A 26,637-nucleotide genomic window follows, 5' to 3' on the forward strand; every position below is an offset into this window, starting at 1 on the left:
AATAATGTGTTTTCATGGTGTTTCAGGAATGGCCACTGGAGCTCTGGTATCTGTTAAGAGTCTGAGTGGAGCTTAGAGTCAGAGGCATCATCACAGGTGTCACTGGGACTGAAGGAAACTGTCCTGAACATTGCTGGGTACAAACATGCCTCTTATTCTAAGTATTTGTTCAGCTCCAGTTTTCATAAGTTAATAAATTAATAGGAAAATCCTTGACTGTTCACACAGTAAAGTATTTGAGTTAGGTTGTTGGAGAGATTGTGTGACTGCAGTCACCCACATACTAGGCAAGCTAGAACTGTGGAGCTTCAGTGTGTACTACGTATGCTCACTTGAAGGACAAGGTGCTAACCAAGAACTCCTTACCTGGTGTCCTGATGCTTATGTGGAATGTGTTAAAATAGCTTGATTTTTGTCATGATCTTGACTTCTCTCTCAGTTTGAATGGAAAAAGTAAGTAGTTTTGCATTAAAAAAAAAAGGCTTCTGATAACAGATTATGAAAATAGTTTCTGTCCTACTTTAGTGTGAGATAGGACTCATCTTTAGGCTAGAAAAAGAAATCATATTTGAAGCTAGAATAAGAAGTCTTGTATCTTGGATCCCTCATTACTTTTTAAACATATTTTAAAATAAATTAGCTACCTTAAGTTCTGGTTTATGTTTTTTTCCATAGTCTGTGTTTATATACCGCTGTGTATTGTGAAAGAAATATTGTGAAGGAAATATTTTAACCTCTGAGGTATTTGGACTCATATAGGTTATCTCCTCCACATTTAATTTTTCCTTTGATTGTTATTATTTTTTCAATATTTATTGCATCAAGTTAATTATTTTTAGACTAAGACTAAGTATTTTTAGTCTGGTAAAGTTCTAGTGGCATGATTCTGTAGACAGGAATTGTTTAGGAACCATCTATGGACAGTTGATCTGGGTCAGACTGGATTTGCTTGCAGCTTACTCAATTTTAGAGTCGACTGTCATTTTGTAAACAGAAGTCTGCCAGATGAAGTGAACAGAAGGGCGAGATTAGCATATTCATAAGGTGCTGGCTCCGGGACTTCTTTTCTCCTCCCTTTTCTCCCTCCCCCTCTCCCTTTCCCTGAATGAATCTAGGAACACAGACCCATAAGGTCGCATGACTAGCTGGTTTCATTCTGTTCAGTGGCTTAATCTGGCCAGGACGGTCTGTGTTTCAGATTGCGGAAGCAGAAGATTCAGTAACTGAGAGGCCACCGTGGAGCTGCTGGAAACGGTTACAGAAGGAGCACCTCTCAAACTGTGCTTCAGGCTCTGAAAAAGGAGCACAGGGGAAGCTTAGTCTTGCTTTGGATCCAAGCAAATGCTGTCGGAGCGATGAACTGGGACTTTGTGTGCGGACTCCTGGCTTGATCTTGATAGGATTGGGTGTATGTTGTTGGAACGGGCAGGCCAAAAGGCCCTGAAACCTACAGGTGCCATCTGTATGGAGAAAAGCGGCTGTAGTCCATTTCCAGTGTGTTGGGCTAAAGGTATAACAACTTAAAGATCTGTTCAGTTTGTGCTTACGTCACTTCATGCTTTTGTACTAAAAAAGCTAAATAATAGTTCTTTCAGAATTTAGAGTTACAACTACATTCAAGGGGAAAAAGGATGTGGTGTATAAGCTTACAGCTGGTGCATAAAACCAGTTAGGTGGCTTTGCAAGTAGAAAATGAAATGTTTGTGTGGAAATGCGATTAAATGATCTAAATCATTTTTCTGTGCTTGTCCTCTGCGTAAGTCATGTATTTTTTCCTTTTTCATTTTACTCAGGACACCATTATCTGTAGAAGCTGTAGAAGCTTTTAAAGAACAAAGTGATTATGATTAGCTTTAACTTTAGGACCAGAGAAGAAAATGTTAATGGGGACTTAGTTGTTTTAAAGTAGAATTTCTTTATTGTCTATATGCATTGTGTATTTTACTTGAAGCTCTGTTGTTTTGTGTTTATTACCATAGGTCAAGAATACTGTGAGTGAAAATTTTTTTCTTTAGTGTGAGAGTTTGTATTCGTGCAGAAATGTAAATACGAAGTAGGACATTTTTATTTTAGCATTCAAGGAAGCATTTAGAAAGCATAGTTAAGTCAAAGAAAGCTGTAAGAGTAGTGCATAGCTCAGGACAGACAAATTTATCTAGAAGTTGTTTTGTTAAGCATAGTGATGAATATTTAAGCCATTAACATAGTTAATGAAGTATTTATATAAAGCAAGATTTTATAAAAATGTTAAGTGAAATGTATTTAGGTACTGTGCTAAGCTACTTAGAAAGGCTTTCAAAAGAACAATCTACAATTGGGCAAGAGCTGTGCTTTGATGAATGAAGTACAGGCTTACTCTGTTTAGTTTTTAGGTTAGATATATTAGTACTTCTAGACTAGGATATGTTCTGTCACACTGCAGTTTTCAAGATTAGTTTTTATTGGTTGAGTTGTCTTTGTTTCTTGTTCTAGGCTTTGGTACCAAAGCTCTCAACATATGAACTGCTTTATTTAGTGTGATAGTATGTGAATAAAGCACCTGTAATTTTTATTACATAGGTACTCAGAATAAAGATTTTGTTCATTTAAATTGAAGCTCTTAACATTTAAAAGACATTGACTTCTTACAGTTGTAGTTTTGTGATGGTGAGGACCATGTAAAGCAAATAAACATAACTGAGGCAGAGTTCAGGGTTACTGAAGAATATGTAGGTTGTATACAGAATGTCACCTCTGTACTACATGGGTGCAGTAAAATGTTCCAGGTACCCTTACAGACTGCAGCTGGCTAACACCTGCACACCTAGACCAGTGGGGTGTTGAATAGTTAGCAACTGGATTTCCTACTCAAAGTGGCTCTAAAAATAAGAACTTGTGACAGAAAATAGATAGTAGTGTTTTGGCTTATCACAAAGAAATTGATCAAAGTGCGTTGCTTTTCAAGTGTTTGCAAACTATTATAGAAAATACGAATACTGAGTTTTGATTAAAATGTACCTTTTGGTAGATGACAGACTGAGGCAAAGAGATCTCAGAGCGAGGATGGGAACTGGGACACATCAAAGGACACAGTGGTTCCATTTCTATGTGCAGAGCCAGCTGCCTCCTCCTCTTTGGATAGTTTTGCTCTGGTATTTCAAGTGGAGGAGCTTGTCACCTTGCCCTCTTAGCTGAACAGTGATTGCCCAGTGCAGCTGTCTTTAAACTTGTCTCTGAGTGCTCGTTTTACCTTCTTGCATTAGGAGAAGAAGGTAGGGCTCTTGTCCCCATGCTTGTTTATACTGTTTTCATGATAAGAACAAAGAATTAGCTGACTTAGTTATTTCAACTATAACAGTAACTGTGTAGTTGAAGTTAAAAGCTCAGGTCCCAAGAATATAGAAATCTCTGCCTGCAAATGGACAGTCTAAACCATGCATTTGATTCAATGAGTCACATTAACCTCAAAACACATAGCAGTGTCCCAGTTTTAAGAAGACATAAGAGTCTTACCAGGACAGGATAAAAATAGTACAACAGACCTATATTTGTATACTTTGAAGTGGATCTTCAAAGTACCTTTAACACACAGGTTTGTTCTTTAATAGTGTAGTATATTGTTGGGTTTAATATAACGAATCACCCATGAAGATGATGCTTTAAAATATCATAAGAGAGATATGTGCCTACATTGTGATTTCCTAGGCATAAACATGTATTAATTAAGAATACTAAGTGAATGTTCTCAGAACATTAGGTTGCAAAATGTTGGGTAGGTAAAACCAGCTTGTGTAGTTTTCTGATTATTTGTACATTGTTCCATCATTTTGGACAAAATGATGACAATTACTAAGTGGCATCAAAGGTTTCGTTGTTAGGAAAAAGTGTATTTTCTGGTTTCTTTAATTTTTTTTTTTCCAGTGATAGAGATTTTATGGTCTTTTGACTTTTCTGGTTGAAGTCATACTTTGAATAAAAATTGAAAAATTTACCTGTTCATCCATTTGTCCATCTATGTAGTATGTTTTTCTTTCTCTATTATACTGGAATGGCAACTGCTTCTTGGTATATACAGTTGTATTATGCATGAACATCAGTTATATTTCAGAGATGGGACTCTTAGTTGTTGTCCCAAGTCTTCCTGTCTTATTACACACCGGGCTCTCAATGCACTTATTCATGCTGTAGATCTAGGATGACTTTCCGTGCACAAGTTCATCATTTTATTCTGGTTATTCTGTATCCATTGTATATCTTGAATCAATCAATTTACCTCTCTGTTAAGATCGGGTCTCATTGTGTCCATATATGTTTGTTCATCCTTCAGATTTTGTGCAGAAATCTGGTACTTTCCTGCTTAAAGCTGGTTAGTGCCTTATTAGATTTGTGTGAAATTTCCAATTTCTCCTGTGCCCCACAGGTTTCATCTCATATTGACTTTCTTGCCTTCTTCAGTTTTGAGCTATTGTCTTACTCCAGAGCCTGCATTTCTGCCCTGGCACAGCATGTACTATGACATGTCATTTTATAGTTAACTTGTTTGGTTTCTTCTTTCCTTACTAAACTTAACAGTGTCTGGGATAATGTCAGATTTTTTTTATTCCTGATTAATACCTGGCACAAATGGGTATTACTTTAATATTTGTTAATGCATTCTTTATAGAGTAAGTTTTACTTTAAAGGTTCTTCTAGAGCTATATTCATTTGCTTATATTGTATTTGGATAAACCTGGTTTTAGAATGTTATATTGGCCATTCTAATTTCACTGTGCTTGTGTTTGGTTTTCTTCTGGAAATAAAAGTGTATGTGTAGAATTTAGCTTAGTAGTTGGTCTCTAGAGTGGGTAGCTGACGAATGTATGTGGTGTGGCTTTGATCTTCAGCTATTGTCAATTCTTTTACACTATTTGAATATTTCACTAAATATTTACCATCTTTTTTTTTTTTTTTTCCCTTCCCCAGCATTACCTCAGTTGGTTAGCATTCCCTCTTAAAAATGCATGGCAAAAGAGTCTTGATGCAGTGGCAGTGTGGCTGTAATTTTTTCCCTGACTTTCTTGTTGAAGATCTAAGTTGAAGATCAATTCTAATTTATTTTTTCTTAAAAAAAAAAAAAAAAAAAGGCTGAATGAGAGGAGTAGTCATCCCATAGGAAACACAGCTGTTTTTCCAGTGGAGCAAGCAGATACATGTTGCCTCTGATGTGTTAACAGGGAGACTGTGCTGTGCACTCCCTCCTCTTTTTGTTGTGAACAAAGCGCCCCTCACCATAATATTGCAGTGGGCATTAGCATCTCTTCATCTCACTTTCCCCCTGACTCATTCTCAGTGTTTGTTTTCACTGTGAGGAAGTAATGGGAGGAAGTGTCTTTGTGTTGATTTCAGGAAGAAATTGTTTAGGGCTAAATGGGTTAGCTCTAGTTTTGCCTGTATTTTAAATTATTATTTTTATTATTAATTGTAATAGTTTTCTTTTAGTTTTTTTTTTGTTGTTGTTGTTGTTTCATGAGGCTTTATTTCTAGTAAAAAAGATATTTTTACCCATGAATTTAAATTGATTGATCACATGACTTAAAAACAACAACAATGTGATCTATTATGGTGTTTTAAAAAAGATGTTTTTGATGGTGGGGATTGAATCCAGGTTTTGCAGGTACTAGGCTAATGCTGAAGCAGTGAGGTATATATAGCCCAGTCTGACATGTATTAAGTTTTGAGTGCTAAGCCAACTGTGGTGGTAGGTAGACTGTACTCCCATAGGCCTATATATTTGAATGCTTGGTTCCCAGCTGGTGGACAGTTGGGGAGGATTAGATGTGGCCTTGTTGGAGTATGTGTGCCATTGTTGGAGGAGTGTACTTTGAAGGTTTGGTATTCCACACCAGGCCTAGTGTCTTTCTTTTTCTGCCTGTTGCCTGTGGATCAGGATGTAAGCTCTCAACTACTTCTTTGGAACCATGGTTGCCTTTGTGCCACTATCCTCCCTATTATGATGATCACATTCTAACTTTCTGAAACTTGTTAGCAAGCCTCTAATTAAGTGCTTTCTCTTTTGAGATTTACCTTGGTCATGGTGTCTTTTCACAGCAATAGAACAGTGATTAAGGATAATGTTAGTAACAGAAGTGGAGTATTGCTGTGACAGGCCTGATCGTGTTTGGAGGAATATGAAAGTCTTTGGACTAGGAAGACTATTGGGACTTTGGACTAGAAAAGTGGTTGATCTAAGCAGTACTTACTGGGCCATCCTAGTAGGAGCATTGAAGACAGTGGTGCTGGGATCGATGTGGCCTGTAGGGGCCTACCTTAAGAGGGCTTAAAGGGGAAGAATATTAGCAAGTGGCTAATCACAGGATCATTATTATGATATTTTTGTAAAGAATGTGGCTGCTTTCTGTCTGTGCTCAAGATAGATAGATAGATAGATAGATAGATAGATAGATAGACAGACAGACTCTCCTGGAGGAGGCTAACTTGAAGAATTTTGGATTAATGGTGTTCACAGGGGAGATTTCAAGACAGCCTAGTATTAACTGTGTTTCTTAGTTATTAATGATCACTTATGTAGATCTACAATGAAAAGAAACAAGGAGGGCAAAGAGATATACAAAGTGTACAATTTGAGGTGAGAAAAGGAGCACCAGAGAATAGAAATGTTGAAGACAGAAATTCCTTTACTCAAGAAGATAAAAAGTTTTAAAGAAAAGCCTAATGCTAAATGGAATAAAGGGAGTGATGACTTTAGGGCAAGACCCAGCTGAGCTTTTAACTTGTGAAAAGGAATTAAAGGAAAGCTTAAATAGGAAAGAAAAACACCAACCACAGAAAGGTGATACAAATGTAATTGAAGGGGGCAGGCCCAGATTCCAGCTCCAGCAAGCAGAAGAACTTGACTGCTTTGGTCACATGGTTTTGGCTTTAGAGTCAAAGATACAGAAAATGGGTTATGGAACGTTCCTCATAGATATGGAAAGCCTCTGAGGCCAGGGGTGTATCAAGGGAGTCCTTGTATGGAGGCTAGGAGAAGCAGTTGCATAAAGTTGTTCAGGTGAAGCCTGGATGTCATTGCAGAACCCAAGATGTTGGAGATGTTAGAGCAGTAGGACAACTGCCAAGGAGAGCTGCTGACTGGGTGTGGAAACAACCCAAGATAGAGAACTATGTTGCAGCCAACAAAGCTGAAAGAAGTAGATCTGAAGACTGCTTGACATTAGAATCATGGAGATGCAGATTTTGGAGTTTGCCCTGCTGGGTTTTGGCCTTGTTTTGGTTCAGTAATTTCTTCCCTATGCTCCCTTTCCTCTCTTTTGAATGTTATCTGTATGCTATTCTGTTGTATGTTGGACGTATGTAATCTGGTTTTTGCTTTTACAGAGAGTTAACATGTAGTTAAGAGATTGCCTTGAGAATCAGAAGAGACTTTGTACTTTTAAATAGTGTTGAGACTCTGGTATACTACGGGGGCTTTTGAAGCTGGACTGAACACATTTTCCATCATGATATGGCTACAAGTCTATGAGGGCCAAGGAGTGGAATGTGGTGGTTGAAAGAGAACCCTCATCTTACCTCTTACCTCATATATTTTAATGCTTGATTCTCAGTAGACTGTTGGGAAGGATTAGGAGGTATGGTCTTGTTGGAGTAGGTGTATAATTGTTGGAGGAAGTGAGTCTTTCTTTCTGTGTGCTGCCTGTGGGTCAGGATATAAAGGTCTCTAGTACTGCGCTTCCCTGTGTGCTGCCATACTCCTTGTTATGATGATAATGGATTAACCTTCTGAAACTGCAAGCAGGCCCCCAATTAAATGTTTTCTTTTTTTTTTTTAAGTGGCTGTGGTCATGGTGTCTCTTCAAAGCAATAGAATAGTGACTAAGATACTAACCTTGTATTTTTGATAATAAATTCTATCTTAAATATAATGCACTATCCCTTTTTATGCTGTTGTATTCAGTATATTTGTTATTTAGATTATTTGTGTTTGTTCATGAAGGATATCAGTTCATAACTTTATCGTAATCATTTTGTGAGATTGTCATTGCTAGCATGCAGGCCATTGTGCTGGCCTGCCCGTAGGAACCTAGCAATTGCTTACATCATCATCTGCCGTAACCTCCAGATGTGACAAGTATGTGAGGCCTATAGACTATTGTTAGCAGTAGGATTGTGCCCAGTCCAAACTGGATAAGGCTAGTGACTTTATGTAAGCATTCGGAAACCTTTTTAGCAGCCTTACAGACTTTTCTGTTTATTAACTAATGATAGAACCTTAATTCTGAGTTACAATATTTATCTTTTTAAGTTTACTTTTCTGGAAATTCTTTTTTATTGTGTTTTATAAAAGCATTGCTCTAGAGCTGGGACTAGAGTGTTCACTTAGCATGCTAGCCTGTGTGAGCCTATAAGCTCAGCTCTTAGCACCTCCCCTCCCCTTAATAAAAAAGGCATTGGTTTGTGACAGGTTTAGAATTAAAACACAGCTAGTCCTTTATTACAGATACTGGTGTATACCTAATTTCAGGTCTTTGATTTCCTCTTTGAGAAAGCTTTAATTTTTTTCTTTTTAGATTCATTTATTTATGTGTGTGAGTGTTTTGCTTTCATGTATGTCTGTATACCATGTGCATGTCTGGTGCCTGTAGAGGTCATAAGAGGGTGTTGGACTCCCTGGAACTGGAGTTAAAACACACATTTTATTTTCTCAAAAATGGGATCTACTGTATTATTCAGACTGACCTTAAACTCCTGGGCTCAAGTGAGAAGAAACAACCTGATACTGTATCTTACTTGTGTTTTACTGTGGGAGGAAAGAGAAAGCCAGAATGATCAGAAGTGTACTTAGGGATCTAGGAGCCTTGCTAAACTCACTTACCAGTTTTCTAGCAGCCTTCTTTGAATTTCTTTGTAGGTAAGTACTCATGTTGTCTAAGAATAATACAGTGTTCCCCTCCCCCCACCTTACCCACCCCTGCCAGTGTGTATGGCATACATATATGTGCACTGTCTGCTGTCTGTGGAGGCCAGAGATATTTCTTCTTCAGTTGCTTGCCACTCAATCCTTTTTTTTTTTTAAAGAGTATTCTCACTGTTGATTATGGTAGAACTAATAAAGAGAAAATAACCCAGCAATGTAGTTTCTTTTTTAAAAAATAGTGTGCCATGACTCAAACGAGGCTAGCAAGCACAATACCAGAGCAGGAAGTTAACTTAGTTTTATTCTACTGTGTTTCACTTTATTGCTGGGAGCTTGACTTCATGATTTGATGCTATTAGATAGTGCATAGTCAGTACAGAGGGGAAGGGTATGATAGAGAGTCAAGTTGAATTCCAGGGATTAAGCTAATAGACCTGTACACTAGAGTTTCATAAGGCAGTGGGGGAGATTTACAGAATACTGGCTTTCTTTGATAGAATAGAACAGCTTCTCACAGCATTGAACCTGGAGCTCATTGGTTCAGCTAGGCCAGTTGTCCACATTGCCACCTCCAGCTCTGTTTTTTTATGTGGATACTGGGGATCAAACTTAGGTTCTTACGCTTGAGTGGCAGATGCTACTTTAACAACTAAATTATCTCCCCAGCCTGCATGCTGTTTTGCTTTGAATACATGATACCTTTTGACCATGAGGCATCCTTTTAAAGTATTATTAGATAAAATTTCCTAATAACTCATCACAGTTTTTACTTTTTAGGGAAGATTGACTTGTATTCTTCCTTGTCACATTTTGGGACATTGTTTTTGTTTGATTGATTTTTTTTTTTCTTCTTTCCTCTTTTTTCTTCCTGAGACAGGGTTTTCTCTTTGTAGCCCTGGCTGTCCTTGAACTCTTGGTAGAAATGACTGGTCACAGATATGTGCCTGTTTCTGCCTCTGGAATGCCAGTATTAAAGATGTATATCACCACACCCTGTCTGTGGTATCATTGTTTTGTGAGTCTCACAAGTATTTCAAATATTCTTTGTTGAATATCTATAAGATTAAGTTTGTCTTTTTACTTATTGGAAAATTCAAATGTCCCTTTGTGGAAAGATTTTTCATTGTAAATTTACTTTTTTTCATAAATTCATCCAAGTTATTTGTTTGCTTAGTTTAAGAAAAAAAATTTTTATTAATTACAGTTTATTCACTTTGTATCCCAGCTGTAGCCTGCCTCCCTTTTCCCCTCTCCTCCCCATCCTACCCTCCCTCCCTCATCTTCTCCTATACCCCTCCCCAAGTTCACTGATAGGGGAGGTTCTCCTTCCCTTCCCTCTGACCCTAGCCCATTATGTTTCATCAGGACTGGCTACCTTGTCTTCCTCTGTGGCCTGTCAAGGCTGCTCCCCCATCAGGGGGAGGTGATCAGAGAGCCAGCCACTGAGTTCATGTCAGAGACAGTCCCTGTTCCCATTACTAGGGAACCCTCTTAGATACTGAGCTGCATGGGCTACATCTGAGCAGGGGTTCTAAGTTATCTCCATTCATAGTCCTTGGTTGGAGTATCAGTCTCAGAAAAGACCCCTTTGCCCAGATATTTTGGTTCTGTTGCTCTGTTTGCTTAGTTTTTAAAACAACCATTTATTTGTATTTTGTGTGCATTGATGTTTTGCCTGCATGTATATCTGTTTGAGGGTGTTGGATCCCCTAGAACTGAAGTTACAGACAGTTGCCAGCTGCCATGTGAATGTTGGGAATTGAACTCAGGTCCTCTGGAAGAGCAAGCAGTTCTCTTAACCTGAGCCATCTCTCCAGCCACTTAAACAGTTTTGATTTAAGATCCAACTTCTGCCCAGAATGGGCAGGAATTCTGGCCCAGACTTGGCCAATCAAGGATATAATAATAATAATAATAATAATAATAATAATAATAATATTCATGTCTCAGACACCAAATTTTGGGATTATAGGCTGTAGCTGTTATACTTGGCTTCAACTTTAGTTTGTTTTCTTGATTTCCTTTAGTACAGCTTTGCAAAGAACTGTATATTTTATCTAAAATTTCAACTTTGTATAAAGTTATTGGTAATCATTAAGCAAGAACAAGACTATCAGTATATTAATAGTTGTATGTCTTATTTAATAGTCTCAGATCTTCCCACTTGTCTTATTTTTTTTCTTCATTCTTGGTACTTTTAGTTTCTCTTGCTCCTTTTTTTTCTTGATTGTCTTCTTTTGGAGGTACACTAGTTTTACTGTTTATTCTTGTAAAACAAATTACCTGATCTTTTCCCCCCAGTTCTAAATTTTGCTAGGCACATGTACTTAGATAACTGGGTTTCAGCCTTTTCTGATACATACTTTTAAGTATGTAAACTTGACCCTAAGTACAGCTCTGTCTTCATCTTCAGATTCAATATTTCGCTCTGTCTTTGAATTAAAAAGATTTGGTGCTTTCTTTTGACAGATGAGCTATTTGAAATCCGTTAATCTTCTAGACAGTAGAAGATCATTTCATTTTAATAGTTGTCTAGCTTAGTGATAGACACAGAGCATACTCCAAGTAGTCACAGTTCTTGTTGACTCTTGCCAAGTTTGCTGTTGTCTCTGCTACTGGCAGTTAAAAGTACGGTACCCAGTTGTACATAGAAGTGCCAGACCTCACCTTTCTCCATTCCTACTCTTTTCTTTTGTGACTCTATCCAGACCATGTGTAGCCAGTTTCATTAGTCTCTAGTTCCTTTTTTTTTTTTATGTATGAGTAAATTTATGTTTTGTTTTTCTTTTATATAGACTATCCCCTAGCCAACATTTATATTTTGATTTTGAGCTTAAGAGTATATCTTGGAAAACATTAGGAGAGGGATTGTGGTGGTATGGAAGAAGAATGGCCTCCATGGGCTCATATATTTGAATGCTTAGTCATTAGGGAGTGGCATTACTTGAGAAGGATTAGGAGGTGCAGCCTTGCTGGAATGGGTATGGCTTTGTTGGAGGAAGCAGGTCACTAGGGGAGGGCTTCGAGGTTTGGATCACTTGAAATCTGTGGCTTTTCTGGACAATTTTGCCCCAAATATGCCAATTTTATTTGCATATGTGTTTTCAGTTTCTTGGAATTTTCACTGTACAGTGGCATTTTTGTATCACATAATGGTTCTGTTTAGCCATTTGGGGACTTGCTGGACGCCTTTCATATTGATTGTGCTTTTTTACACAGCAGTTTACCTGCAGCATATGAGTTCTTGTTTTCTATATCCTTGACAACACAGATAGTATCTCTTCTAAAAATTGAATTTCTCACAACTTAAGGAGTTTCGGAAATATTAAGGGTGTTGGTTCTTCTTTCTGTGATGTGTATGGCATATGTACTTTTCTATTTGTGTTGTCTTTTTTAATTTAAACTTTTAAATTAAAATATAGTTACATCTCTTGTTTTTTCTGTCCTCATTCTAACCATGTACGTATCTCATTCTTTCTTAGATTGGTAGTCTCTTTTTTATTTATTACATATAATATTTTCTGAGTCTAGTTAGTGTGGCTTGTATTATTTATTTATATATATGTGTGTGTGTGTGTGTGTGTGTGTGTGTGTGTGTGTGTATAATTTCAGGACTATTTCATATTTGATAACTAGTTAGGGGCCTTATCCCTGGGAGAGGCTAAATTTCTCTTGCTTAGCAATCACTAGTTACCTGTAGTTCTGTGTTCATGGGTGGAATCCCCAACAAAAGATACATCTACAACACAGTTCCTACACCTAAGGCCCATGGAACATTTTGGAAGAGGAGATGAAAAGATTGTAAGATCCAGAGAAACAGGAAGTTCACTGTCAGTTAGGAATGATAGGAAAGCCACACTATATCTGAACAATATGGATACAGGTGTTTGTGTACATGGGAATGCACAGGATGCCAGAGCAGGGTATGAGGTGTCTTTCTCTACTGTTTTACACCTTACTGTCTTGAGAGAGGTTTTCTTACTGACCCAAAAGCTGACATTTTGGTCAGCCAGTGAACATGTCTCTATGTCTCTGCTTCCTAATGTCAGGGTTACAGTCATGTGTAGCTGTGCTTAGCTTGCTACCTGGGTGCTGGGGCTTTGAATTCAGGTACTTATAACTGCAGAGCAAAGTGCTCTTAGCCATCTCCTCAGCTCAACCTTGTTTTACTGTTTGTAGTTGCCAGTACTTAGTGTGTATAGTCTAAAGTTTTATTTGAAGAAAGAACTTTTAGGTAAGTTCTTGAAAAGTAGGCAACAAACTGTTAAAGTTTGCCTTTGCAGTGATATATCCCTACAAATGAAGAGTAGGTTATAACGAAGGGGGGAGATTACATTGCATAAGTTAAAAAAAAAAAAACCACTAAAGTTTTGACATTGTTAAATAGGGGTCCTGGTCCTTAAACAGATTTTTTTTTTTTTTTTTTTAAGCACTCATTTATGGTGCTCTCTTATTGGGCCCTGGGTATAGAGAGAAAGCACAGTGATTGTGTGGGGTACTGAGTCTCTATTCTCCTTAAAAATACTTTGTGTATGGAATACTGAATGGTGACTAGGAGACAGTGTTGGTAACACAGTTGTTGGATTGTAATTGCTACTCATTGTACACTGAAAATCTTTTTTTCCCCCCCACTTTCCTCCCCTCAACAGAATATGACAGATACCTAGCGTCTAGCAAAAGAATGGCAGCTGCTTATCTTGACCCAAACTTGAATCACACACCAAGTTCGAGTACTAAGACTCACCTGGGTACTGGTATGGAACGGTCCCCTGGTGCAATGGAGCGAGTATTAAAAGTCTTTCATTATTTTGAAAGCAATAGTGAGCCAACCACCTGGGCCAGTATTATCAGGCATGGAGATGCTACTGATGTCAGGGTAAGTATGTCTTCTCATATGGCATTTTAAATAGTTATGTTTCAATAGCATATAACCCCCATCTCCACCCCCCCAAAAAAAGATGAAATAGTTTTTATTTAATGTCTTATTTATCGTCACATGCTGTAGAAATGTTAACTTTTTCTTTCTGATATATACCCAATGGGCTAGGGATAAAGGTGGTCAGTGTTGGAGCATTTGCCTAATAGTGAGAGGCCCTGGGTTTGATTTCCCCAGCACTTAGTAGGTAGGACATTGCCAATATGTAACTATTATTTTCATAGGAAAATAATAACTAAATCACATTTTAATCATGCACTGAAATTTACTTGTTTTCCAACCTAATTATTTTAACTCTTAAGAGGGACAAGGAGGGGGTTGGAGAGTTATCTCTGTGGTTAAGGGCACTGACTGTTCTTCCAGAGGACCTGGATTCATATCCCAGAACCCACATGGCAGCTCACAACTGTCTGAAACTCCAAGATCTGACACTCTCAAAAACATACATGAAAACAAACAAACAAACAAACAAAAAAAAAACATACATGCAGGCAAAACACCAGTGCACATAAAACAAGGGTAAATGAACAAATAAATAAAAAAATAAAAAAATAAATAAGATTTTATGTGTATAAGTTTAAAAAATTGAAAGAGACAAGGAAGCAATGTAATTGAAATAACCTAATTTTGTAAAGTAAAATGATTTTTCTAGGAAGTGTAAATTTGGTAGTGCTCCCTTATCTTCGGATTCCTGTATATTCGAATTCTTTAGAAACTATTGAATATATGATGTATTTCAAGCACTGTGTTGTAGGGATGTGAGAGGTTTATAGTAGTCCGTTTTCTGACACTGTAATAAAGCTTGTGAGTCAGTTAAGGTTGATTTTGGCTCTTAGTTCTGAGATTCTAGTATTGAAAGTGGTCCTATTGCTTTGAGCCTCCGTCAAGGCCACATAGCAGAGTAGAGTCACGTGGTACAAACTGCTCCACTTCTGAGCCCGGAAACAGGAAGAGGAAGAGAGTGCTGGAATCATTTAGCACCCCTCAGGGATACTGTAGCTAACTACAGACTCCCCATTAGCCCCTCCTAAAAGTATCTTTACCCTCGCACTAAACATAGTGAGGCCCCTTTAGAAGCCCTTGCCTTTACAGCTTAGAATCTGTAGGATAGAGACATGGCAGAGTGTAGAGTACTTTCCTCTAGGGTGTACTGTATAAAGGCTGGTAGGGTACTAGGAAGCTTGAAGGTAGGCCGAGCACCTAAATGGAGCTAGTACTGCAAAGGTCCCTGGATTTTTAAGGGGAACGAGAGTTAGTGATAGCGATTTAGGGATGAGACAGGCAAGGCAGAGGGGAAAGTGTACTTTTGAAAGTTAGGAGTGAGCAGGTAGCATCAGGATTCAGAAAATGGAGTCTGTGGATTTCCAGAAGGCATTTGCTTTGGTGAGGTATTGAAGCATCCTTCACACTCTCCTCTTATCCATAGTCATTCTTAGTTAACAGGAGTTTCTCTTCTTTTCTTTTTAACCATAATTAAATCAGTTAATTTAAATTCATTTACTGTTTTATTCAGATAAAGAGATTGATAGATTTTATTTAAAGCTAAAATTTTCACGAATTTATACTTTTCTGTTATCCCTGTACAATCACTCTATTGATTGGCTATGTTGATAGGTTAATTATTAGAAGGAGCATGATGGGGGATGAACTGTCCAGTCAGGCTACTAACACACAGGTGCTGCCTACCGTGGATGTGAAAAGTTAGCAGTATAGGCTTTCTTGGAAGAACTTTTATGTGGTATAATGAACATGGAGAAAGTGATCTCAGAAGAGACTGTGTCAGGGCCTTGTTACATGACCTTTCAGTCTAGTTTGTATCTGTCTTAAGTCTTCACATTCTCTTAAGAGTTTAGTCCTGATCTTGCTCTGCTCTTTATTTCGTCATGTACTGGGCTCTTGATCTAGAGTTTCATCCTCAGTTCTGTCTATCTGACTGTACCTCCCTTCATAATACTTTGATTTATTGTGCATTTTATTTAGTCATGCCGCTGCCAAACAAACAAATTAAAAAGGCTCATGTCAGCCCTAAGTGGAGTATTTGTTGGTGCCATTTTTTCCAGTAGCAAGTTTGTTCATCATTTCTTTGTGTCACATTTCAGTAATTTTCACAATATTCCAGACTTACTTTTTTTTTTCTTTATATGCTATGATGAATTCAATTAGATGTTTTGATGTTTGTTTAATTGTTTGGGGGATCCATGCACCACACCTGTATAAGAAAGCAAACTTACTAGATAAATTGTGAGTATGTGCTGACTCCTGTATGTACTACCTCTCTTCTTTGGGTTCCCCACCCGTTCTTTGAGATGTAACACCATTGAAATTTTGCATATAATCCCTTCAGTAGTCTATAAACAGTATAAGTGAAATGAAAGCTTGCATTTCTTATTTATAATACAAAGCTAGAAATGCTTAAGCTTTGTGAGGAAGGTGCATGGAAAGCCAAGACAATACAAAAGTTATTCTTCTTGTGCCAAGCAGTGCTATGTCGTAAATATGAAGGAAAATTCCAGGAGATAAAAAGCTTTATTCCAGTTAACCCAATAGGGATAGGACAGTGATACAGCTTTATTGCTAATAAGGAGAAAATTCTAGTGTCCTTGATAGAAGATCAAACCAGCCATAGTATTCCCTCAAGACAAAGGCCAACCCAGATTCTGTGAAGGTTGAGAGAGGAGAAGCTGTCACCTTTTAGCAGTTTTTAAGCAGTAGAGGTTGGTCCAGGAGGTTAAAGGAAGACAGAACCTCTGTTAGTGTGAAGGGTTGGTGAAGTATCAAGTGCTGGCCTGGAAGCTATAGTATACTATCCAGAAGACCTAGCTAGGTTGTTACGCTAAATAAGACCTTTCTTTATAGATGAAGCTGCTTTCTAGTAGAAAATGCCATCCACCCCTTTCATAGCTAGGGAAGAAGTGTAGGTGTCTGGCGTCAGAATTCAGAGAACAGGGCTAAGGAGGTGCTTCACTGTTAAAGAGAGTTTGATGTTCTTCAGAGCACTCTAGCTTCTGGGATTTCAAGGCCCTCTTCTGGCGTTCATGAGCACTTGCATGTACATGCATGCACACACCCACGAACACACACAGTATAAATAAGTAAAAAATGAAATTAAATAAACTCAAAGAACATAGAACTCAAAGAGGGCCTAGAAGTTAAGAGTGTGTATAGCTCTGACAGAGGACTATTGGTTCACACCATATATAACTATAGCTAATAGATCCAACTCCTCTCCTGGTCTCTGTAGGCACCTGTACTTTTCTAGAGGATTTGGCCAAGGAAGGTTCACTTTTGTTTTGCTAAACAAAATGGGGCTTTTTTCCACATGCCCAAGATGACATTGGCCAGGTGTATGTAAAACTAGGCCTCCCCGACAGAGGCTTCTTTCTCTCCTAGCTAATGTTTGAAAAGAAAGTGAGTAGGTATACTGACCTATAGTTCTCCTCCTATAGTTTATCCTGTGGTTATGGGTCGGTAGCGTTGAAATATACCAAATCTTTTCCTTATTTTAATTCCAGAGTGAAGTCTGATGAGAAAACACCCAGTTTACTATCATTGAGTATTGTTCTTGCCTCATTCAAAGCACATTCAGCTGGTGCATAGAGCTTTTATAAATGCATAGATCACATTTGGGGTTCAGCATGCTTCACAAGCCACTTGGAAATTGCTGGTATTATTTGAGTCTGTCATTATAAGTAAATAAATTTAAGGGTAACATTAGATCTTAGCCTTTGGTGACTGCTTTTCTGATTAGATTGGGAAATACTCCAGTGGAGAATGAGAGAATGTGAGAATGTGAGTAATGAGTTCTGTTAAGGATGATGGAGCCAGATGAAAGGGATTTAGGGACTTTGGATCAGGTTGCCTGGGTTCCACCAAAGGCCTGGAAGGTCTTCTGTGAACAGTCCACAGTTTGCAGTGTTTGCTGGGTGTTTTCTCTGACACTTCACCAGTCAGGTTAGACAGTGTGATTAGACAGTGTGCCCGTGGTAGGATTGATTTTTAGCTTTGTTCATCACATTAACAACCTTAAGGTTGGTTTTATGTGTTGCTAAGGTGAGATGAAAGATAGTCTCTAACATCCTGTGTGAAGTGACTGGTTTGTTTTGTTGGTGCACAGTTTATTGTACTTTATAAGGTGTTTGGTTTCAACAGGCTACTCTTGTCCTGTGCTGGTGGTACCCTGTAAATGGCAGCAGCTAGAAAGGTGTACGGCGAGTACTGTTTTATGTCTCCACCTCTGGTTCTTAGTATGATGGTCTGTTAGTAGTGAGGGACTGCATGGAACAAGTGCTATCCTGTAAAAGTTTTAGATGACCATTGTTTTATTTTCATCCTTAAATATTCTTTTATTGAGATATCTGTTGGAAGCCAGGCACCACGTGGACACCTGTACTCCTAGCACTCTGGGAGGCAAAGACAAGCAGATCTCTTGTCTTTGTGGGTTTGAGGCCAGCCTGGTCTACAAAGTAAGTTCAGGACAGCCAAGGCTGCACAGAGAAACCCTGTCTTGAAAAATCAAAACAAACAAATGAATGAAGAAAAAAAAACCCACAAACAAACAAAGACATTATGAGTATTTAGCTCAGAAATCTCTTGTTTTTGAATCCTGGCATAAATCAAGAAATGGAGGTTTTTAGCCAAATATGTTTTTTATTTCATAGGACTAGATGGTTCAAGACCTGCAAAGCTAGGGTAAGAAGTTAAAGTTGATTTCAGTTAATTTCAGTGGCATATTCATAAAACCACTCCTCTTACTGTGTTCCAGAAATCTTGTGTCTGTGTTTGTGTGTATTGTGTGGTGAAGGGAGCATTGCAGAGCAACAGTGCAGTGTCTTGAAAACACGTTTTTTCCCCCCAATTACTCAAGTTTAGTTAAGTCCAAATGTAGTCAAGTTGACAACCAAAAACAGCCATCACAAGTACACCCCTTGTCATCTTGATATACAGCCATGTGGCCTTATGTCATGCCTAGTTTCCATAAGAAAACAAACACATATTTTTTTGCCAGGCAGTTGTCAAGGGTACTTGAGTTCACTAGCCTGTGTTGGTGCACACCTTTAATCTCAATACTAGGGAGGCAGAGGCAGGTGGATTTTTCTGACGTTGAAGCCAGCCTGGTGTACAGAGTGAGATCCAGGCTTGCCAGCACTACACAGAGAAACCTTGTCTCAAAAATAAACCAAACCAAACCAATAATTGTGTTCCCAGAGGAAAGTAATTGGTTTTCAGATTTACTCATTGGGTTACTGAGTATGCAAGTTTCTCAGTTAGGAACTTGTGACTTCTGTATTTACAGTGTCTGTTGCTGCCCTGAGAAATTGGTAAGAAATTTCTAGAGTGAAGAAAATGATGGGCCATGTATAAAAGTATGATGAAAAAGCAAAGAGGTGGGAAAAAATAAAATCTCTGTATGCCTGCTGATTTTGACTAATTCCTGACTAACTATGATTCATCAAGAGGCTATAGTGTGGGGCACTTTGTTACTGTAACACAGGCTGAGGTCATTTTGGGTTTCTTCAAACAGCATGACCAAATGATCAGACTTAATTTTCTACCCCATAAAACACCAAGAGTAGATAGAAGCTTGGTTTCTGCCAGTGCTCACTATAGAGCTGGGTTAAGCTCACTATGTCTGGTTTGCTACAGGTGGGCTCCTGTAGGTGCCCATGAGCTATAAGGATATGCAAGTGACCTTTTAAAGAAGTCATCGAAGATAGCACCCGTTGGAATGGGATGCCCCATAGCATGTTAATGGTAACAAATACCAGTGTGAGAAGTAAATTGTGCTCTGCAGGATGAGGTGAGGAAGGACAGGCTAGGTGAGCATAAAATGGTCAATAGAGTAGGATTGGCATGTCGAGTGTGTGTGGCATAAACAAGAGAGGGCATGCTTGTATTATTGAGCTGCAAGGAAGTGATGTGGTGCCTATGATCTGCTCTCGTGAGTAGTCTTGTTATACACTGGTATAGGATTAGCAGAGTTGGGATGGGGAGACAGGAGTGCCTTTGGTAATTTCAGAGCAGCAGCACCTGAAAGTAGCTGAAGGACTCATGGTTTGTTAAGGAAGAGATATACAAGAGGGTGTCACAAAGGTTAGCCTATGTTTCTTTCCTATGGGAAAACCTCCACTTAGAACCCAAGATTTAAGATAGTAACTTGGGCTGAGGTCAACTCTGACTGGCCCTCTGTGGCAGCATAACCTTAAATAGGATGTAGCCTGTCCTGTCATTTATAGTGACTGTTGGGAATTCTTGAGGTGTTGCAGCAGAAAGGACATCGAATGCCTGCCTGTGTTCCACGGAAGTCTGTAGACTGTAGACTGTCTTGATGAGGATTCATCTTCTTTATGAATCTATCCTGGATTCTTCAGCCTAATATTTTGCTTCTTCTGGTATCATGTCTAATTTCTCTTGTCTCTTTCATGCCTCTCTGTCATTCTCTGTATTGATCGTGATCTCCTATTCAGTGCTGGGAGATCTGAAAGGGAGCCAACTGACTGATTCATCCACTTAAGTCTCAGAGCCTGCCATGTACATGTATAAGGTACAGAATAACATACACTTCCTCACTGTCTGTATAGCCGTTTTTTGTTTGTTTTTCAAAACAGGATTTCTCTGTCTAACCTTGGTTGTCCTGGACTCCTTTGTATACCAGGCTGTCCTTGAACTCAGATATCCACCTGCCCCTACCTCCCTGAACGCTAGGATTACAGATGTGTGTCACCATGCCTGGCTCTTTATAACCTTTTTGATTTTTATTTATTTTACTTTTTAATGGCACCTGTTTTTGTTTTGTTTTTTGTTTTTTTTTTGTTTGTTTTTTTTCTTTTAAATAGAGAAGGTTGAGCATCTGGGAGATAGCCCAGATGTTAACAGTGCAAGCATGAGGACCTGAGTTCAAGTCCCTAGTATTCATATAAAAAGCTAGGCATAGCTGATGTATTTGTAACTCAACTGCTATTAGAGGAGAGGAGAAGCAGGAGAGAAAGGCAAATCCCAGGAGCTTTCTTGCCAACACATAGTTAAAACAATGAGCTTGTGATTTATTTAGTGATAGGCTAGACCTTGTGGGGAGGAAAGAGGAAGACACTCAGCGTCCTTCTTTGGACTCTGTATATACAAATAGGTGTACATACATGTATACACAACACACACACACACATGCATATACATTAAATATAAAATAGAGAGAAGGTTGATGTGGTGGTTTGAATAAGAATGGCCCCATAGGGTCATATGTTTGAATGCTTAGTCATCAGGGAGTGGCACTATTTGAAAGGATTAGAAGTACTAAGAGGTGTGACTTTATTGGAAGAAGTTAGTCACTGGGGGTGGCCTTTGAGGTTTCAGAAGCCCATGCCAGGCCTAGAGTCTCTTTCTGCTTACAGATCATGATGTAGCTCCCAGCTACTGCTGTAGCACCTGCCTGCATGCTGTAGTGATGATAAGAAACTAAATTTCTATAACTGAAAGCAAGCCCCAGTTAAATGCTTTCTTTTATAAGAGTTGCTATGGTCGTGGTATCTCTTCACAGCAATAGTTTGGTGACTAAGACAATTGAGAATATTTTTTATTATATTATTAATAGCATAGACCATAATAAAAATTCCTTAGTAAATCTAAAGCTTTAAATTAATAGCTAAATTATAAAAAAAATTAAGTGTGTGTATTTTACCTGCATATGTGTTAGTGTATCATGTACCTGTAGTGCCTGAGGAGGTTAGAAGAAGTTATCAGTTTCTCTGAAACTGGAGTTACAGGCAGTTGTTGGGTTTGTTGGGAACCAAATCCAGGTTCTCTGCAAGAGCAGCAAGTGTTCTTAATTGCTGAGCCATCTTCCTGAGTTTTAAAAACTATTATATTCTTTCATTGATATTTTATGATGATGACAGCTTCCTTTAAGGAAGCTCTTTTTATCTGGGAGAGATAATACAGTGGGTTATGCTTTGTGTGTCCTATGTACAAAGTGCAGCATCTGACTCAATTATATACCTACTTAGCTTATACATTTGCCATGATTTGGGTAAATCTTTTTGGTTTTTGAGACAGAGTTTCTCTGTGTAACAGCCCTGGCTGTCCTGCAACTCTCTTTGAAACCAGGCTGTCCTTGAACTCACAGAAGTCTGCCTGCCTCTGCCTCACAAGTGCTGGGATTAAAGGCAGGAACCCCCTTCCCCAGCATTTGGGATATAGTTATAGTAATTAAAAAAGAAGTGTTGGGCTATTTTATTATTAGCCGTAAGATTATTGTGGCGGCATTATTTAACCCGCTATCACAAATAATAAGACATAGACACCTGTTAGATTTATAATTGCCTTATTTACCTTGTTCTGGGCAGATATTTCACCTACAGTGGCTCACTGTCCTCGCCATCCTTCTTCCAGCCCCTGTCCAATGCCATCCATTTTAATCCTCCTCATCTAAACTGTCCTCCATACATAATTCCATGGTGGCTGTATTCTTTATCTGGGCTTTTTTACATGTGCTATTATTGGAGTCCTTTCTCCAGGCATACACGATTTCTTCTCCACGCTAACCTGTTGTGGTATCCTCCTTCCTCGTCTCTTCCCATCCCTCTGTCTCCTATGATTTTCTCTTGGACCCCACGCCTGGGAACCACACCTACCCCTGCCCAGGTATAGACCATTTAATCAACCAATCAAGTATGTCTTAAGGCAGGTTTACAAAATCAAAATAGGTGTAACCAGAACTTGAGAGCCAGTAACATGCATCAGACTAACTCCTAACAGGGTATCTTTTTGCTTGGCTTCCCCAAGCAGGCAGGTGCAGGAGAGAAGGCCATCCTAAAGCTTACCTTTTCGTAGACCCAGGAGGAATTTTACCTTTCCTGTCGACATATTTGAAGTCTCCTGAACTCAGAGAGCATAGTAAGTGGCAGTGTGTTTGGAGGCATTTAAAATTGCCACATTCTAATGTATACAAAGCTAAGAAAACTAATTATGACCAATTCATAGAATACATAATAGTTATTGTGTTTTTATAAATGGTATTAATGTTATAGCCCAGTCTTTCAGAAGATCTTGTTTTAGAAAGTGGAACCTGATGGGGCTAGTCTGCTCTGACAGAATTGAGATGATATGAAGGTGGAGCTGCTGAAATGTCTTACATTTATATTGCCTTGTTTGTCAATAAAGAATTAGGAAGACACTCTTTTTGTGTCCCCCTCTCCCCCAAAAGTTTTTTCTTCTTCACAAAGATAGTGCTGCATAGGTGCTGTAGAGATGGCTCAGCAGTTAAGAACATTGGCTGCTCTTCCAGAGGACCTGGGTTCAACTCCCAGCAACAATTTGTGGCTCATGACCATCTATAAAAGGATCTAATGCCCTCTTCTGGCTTGGAATAGTACATGCAGACAGAACACTCACAACTTTAGAAAAAATATTGCTGCATAAGAAATAATTCTTATGAGGTTAACATTTTATTTATATGATATGCTTATTAAGATTTTCCATTACTAATTGGACGTTTTTTGGTCTGTAACCATCATTTCTGTGGGGTGTGTTCTAGGGTATCATTCAGAAGATAGTGGACAGTCACAAAGTAAAGCATGTGGCCTGCTATGGATTTCGCCTCAGTCACCTGCGATCGGAGGAGGTGCACTGGCTGCACGTGGACATGGGTGTCTCCAGTGTGAGGGAGAAATATGAACTCGCCCACCCACCAGAGGAGTGGAAGTAAGATTCTGATCACCATGGCATGACCATGCTGTATTACTTTGTATGTTAAAAATATGAATGAGACAATGAATGTGTGTGTCAGCTTTTATACTGCTTGTAATCACTATTCCTTTGTAGAGGAAATTGCCTAGTAGTGACTAGCCAGTGATCGTTTAGACTTAGTTAAACATGTTTCTTTTTCCATTCCTTGTCTTCTGTCAACATGGTCTTTGCTGATAATGGTTGTTCTTAATGCTGCTTTTTGATCCATTGTTGATCTCTCACATAGTGGGGCTAGACTTGTTTAGGAGGAAATCACAGCTGATGGCTTCATCAGTGAGCTAACCTATGTTTACCTGAAAAGAACGATGCACATTTGTTCATATATAGTTTGACCGTAGGAATTAGCTCTTAGTGATTCCTGCTCAAACAGGAATGTAATTGAAGTTATTATTTTTATATTTATTTGTTTGTTTGTTTTAAGATAGGGTTTGTCTGTGTAGCCCTGCTTGTCCTGGAATGAACTTTGTAGACCAGGCTGTCCTCAAACTCGGATCCGCCTGCCTCAGCTTCCTAAGTGCTAGGATTAAAGGCATGTACTACCATGCGTGGCTAATTGAAGTTATTTTAAAGTGACTCAAATGAATTTCCAACTGGGCAGTAGTGGCAGATGCCTTTGATTCTAGCAGATGGATCTCTGTGAGTTTGAGGTCAGCCTCAAACAGAATGTGTTCCAGTAAGCATGTGCTGCACAGAAAAACTATCTCGAAAAACCAACCAACCAACCAGAGAGAAACTGTCCTGGAAAATGAAAAATAAATAAACTAAAAATTTCTAGTCATTTGTCCTTTTCCTGGTTAATTTCTGTTAATTTTATATTAGTAAGTGAATCCTTTTAGTTGGAAAACATTAAATCTTAATTAAAAAGTAGGCTTTGTCCATGTTGCGTCCTCAGGCATGTATGTACTCAAGAAGGTCAGTATCTTAAAGGCCTCGCTCAACAAGGAAAGCCAGCTTGTTTAGATGAAACATGAATTCATACAGTTTTGTATCAGTTGTGTAGTTCATCAGATAGTACAGTTGTATTTTTCAAATTTGTCAGATCACTGGGGTGAGCAGACTATTTCTGCAGAGTGTAATTAGATTGGTTTCTACCAGCCAATGATAGGGAAGGAAAAATTGGCTTTTGAACAGTTAGACAATTTTATGTTTAAAAATTAAATATGTAAATGTCAAATAAAAATAACTGCAGGTTTCTACCTGCTATGGTTATGTTTTTTCTTTTGCATAGACACCTTGGCGGGGGGGGGGGGGTTGAGTTCAGATACCTTATTTATGTTCAGGAATTTTATTGTTTAAAGCACAAGCTTTTCTGTTATTATTCTTTTAGGCCAGTTTATTTTACCTTAAGTCAAGTAAAATAGAGTAGTTATTATTGTTGCTGAAAGAAGATTTGATGTTTGAAAAATTAGTGGAGTTGAATATTGCTGAGAACATTGCAGAGATGACCAGAGGAAGCAGGATCATATGCATGGAGAATGTAAAGATGTTATCGACTCTCCCTCAATCCCTCTGCTTCTCCCTTTCTCCTTCCTTCCCTCCCATGTGATGTATGTGTGTTGTGTGTTTGTGCGTGTGCTCTCTATTAAATCTTCACATGTTCTTGGATGGGGCACAGAGAAACTGTTAAGCAGATTGATGCAGTCATTGGTCCTAAAGATATTGATAGAGAAGAGCAGGAATTGTGTGGTGGTAAGTAGTGGGTCAAGAGTCTTTCAAGGCAGTGCTGAGAGATCTTGAGTGTCCAGTTGCAATGTTTGAGCCACTTCTGCTTAGAAATATTCTGTAGCTTCTCTGTATGAAGATTCAGCTCCAGAGGTTTAGCCTTCTTTGCAAGTAGGGCTGCTCCTTTCTTCCTGCTCTGCTGACATTGGTTCCTCAGGTTTCAGCTTCCACTAAACTCTGAAGTGTATCTTAGGGTTTTGCACCTATATTGCAATCCAAGTCTCTTCCTGTGTTGTCTTTGATAGTTGTTGGGTCAGCTACCCTTCCCTTTCTGACTTCCTCTGTCCTGCACTCTCCTCTGTTTTTATATAATCTTCATGACTTTTCATTTGGCTCATTTGAGGCATGAGCTTTTTAAACACATCAAGTGTGTTGCCTAAGGATGTGACTGTGGAATATAATATACTTCCCTTTGCCAGTGGATGTATTATTTGTTTTTGTGAGTGCTCAGCTGTGTCACCACTCAGTGTCTGTTTGTTCAGCTTTTTCTCTTAGGAACTGTCGTACTCATCACTTTGTCCCTGGCTCTGGTTTTGCTTAGGATTACATTGGTCTAGAGTATAAAACTTTAATGGAAATGGAATAAGGTAATGTAGTGATAGTATGATTGTAAAATAAGCAAAAGGGAAAATAATGTGATAGTGTTCAAGTAGCAACCAAACTGTTTGCTACAGTAATGAAAATGAATTTCTTCATCTTTATTGTTACATTCAGATTTTCTAAAGAATGTATTTGATCTAAACATCATTGCTGTCTCAGTTTTGCTTAGCTGTGTTTCATAATTTCGATAGTGTTTGTATTGCCAGTTAACATGTTGATTTTGATTCTGAATTTCCCCATCAACTAACGATTATGCTGTTGAGTTGTTTTCATGCATCACAACAAGAATCTCTCTCTCTCTCTCTCTCTCTTCCACAGTTTAGTTTTGGCTGGCCTGGAACTCACTATGTAGACCAGACTAACCTAGAATTTACAGAGATTCCCTAGTCTCTTCCTCCCATGTGCTGTGATTAAAGGCATGTGCTCCCACTGGATGAGAAGAGAAGAGTAAACATTTTTATGATGCCTTTTTTTTTTTTTACTCTTTTTAAATTCTGTTCAGATGAGTCTTTGCTTTCAGAGATTAGTTGATGTCTTATCTTTTTAGAATGAATGTATGTAGTTGTGTGGCCAGACGTGGTGGTACATGTCTTTAATCTCAGAATTTGGGAGGCTAAGGCAGGAGGATTGCCTCAAGTATACGACCAGCCTGGGCTACCTAGTGAGTTTCTGGCTAACCAGGATTTCATAGCAACACCCTATATCAGAGCAAACAGACAAGAGAAGGTAATGGGAAGTGATTCTGTTGTGG

General features: G+C 38.6%; 1 protein-coding gene across 22 annotated transcripts in view; it reads left to right on the top strand.

The window, feature by feature from the left end:
• The window catches only part of Ptk2 (protein tyrosine kinase 2), a 207,450-nt gene that overhangs the window by 53,606 nt on the left and 127,207 nt on the right, over positions 1-26,637 (top strand). For 4 of the 22 annotated variants that reach the window (XM_060389293.1, XM_060389294.1, XM_060389306.1 and 1 more), the window contains exons 1-3: positions 1,154-1,510; positions 13,540-13,766; positions 23,353-23,519. In XM_060389293.1, the coding sequence (XP_060245276.1) occupies positions 1,411-1,510; positions 13,540-13,766; positions 23,353-23,519 (494 nt within the window). In that variant the 5' untranslated portion in view covers positions 1,154-1,410. Of the gene's footprint in view, positions 1-907; positions 1,511-13,539; positions 13,767-20,290; positions 20,368-22,617; positions 22,713-23,352; positions 23,524-26,637 lie in introns of those variants that run through there. The other 18 variants (XM_060389295.1, XM_060389302.1, XM_060389296.1 and 15 more) reach the window with 11 other exon arrangements.

This window comes from Meriones unguiculatus, chromosome 8 (assembly GCF_030254825.1).
Source record: "Meriones unguiculatus strain TT.TT164.6M chromosome 8, Bangor_MerUng_6.1, whole genome shotgun sequence".
Classification (NCBI taxonomy): Eukaryota; Metazoa; Chordata; class Mammalia; order Rodentia; family Muridae; genus Meriones; species Meriones unguiculatus.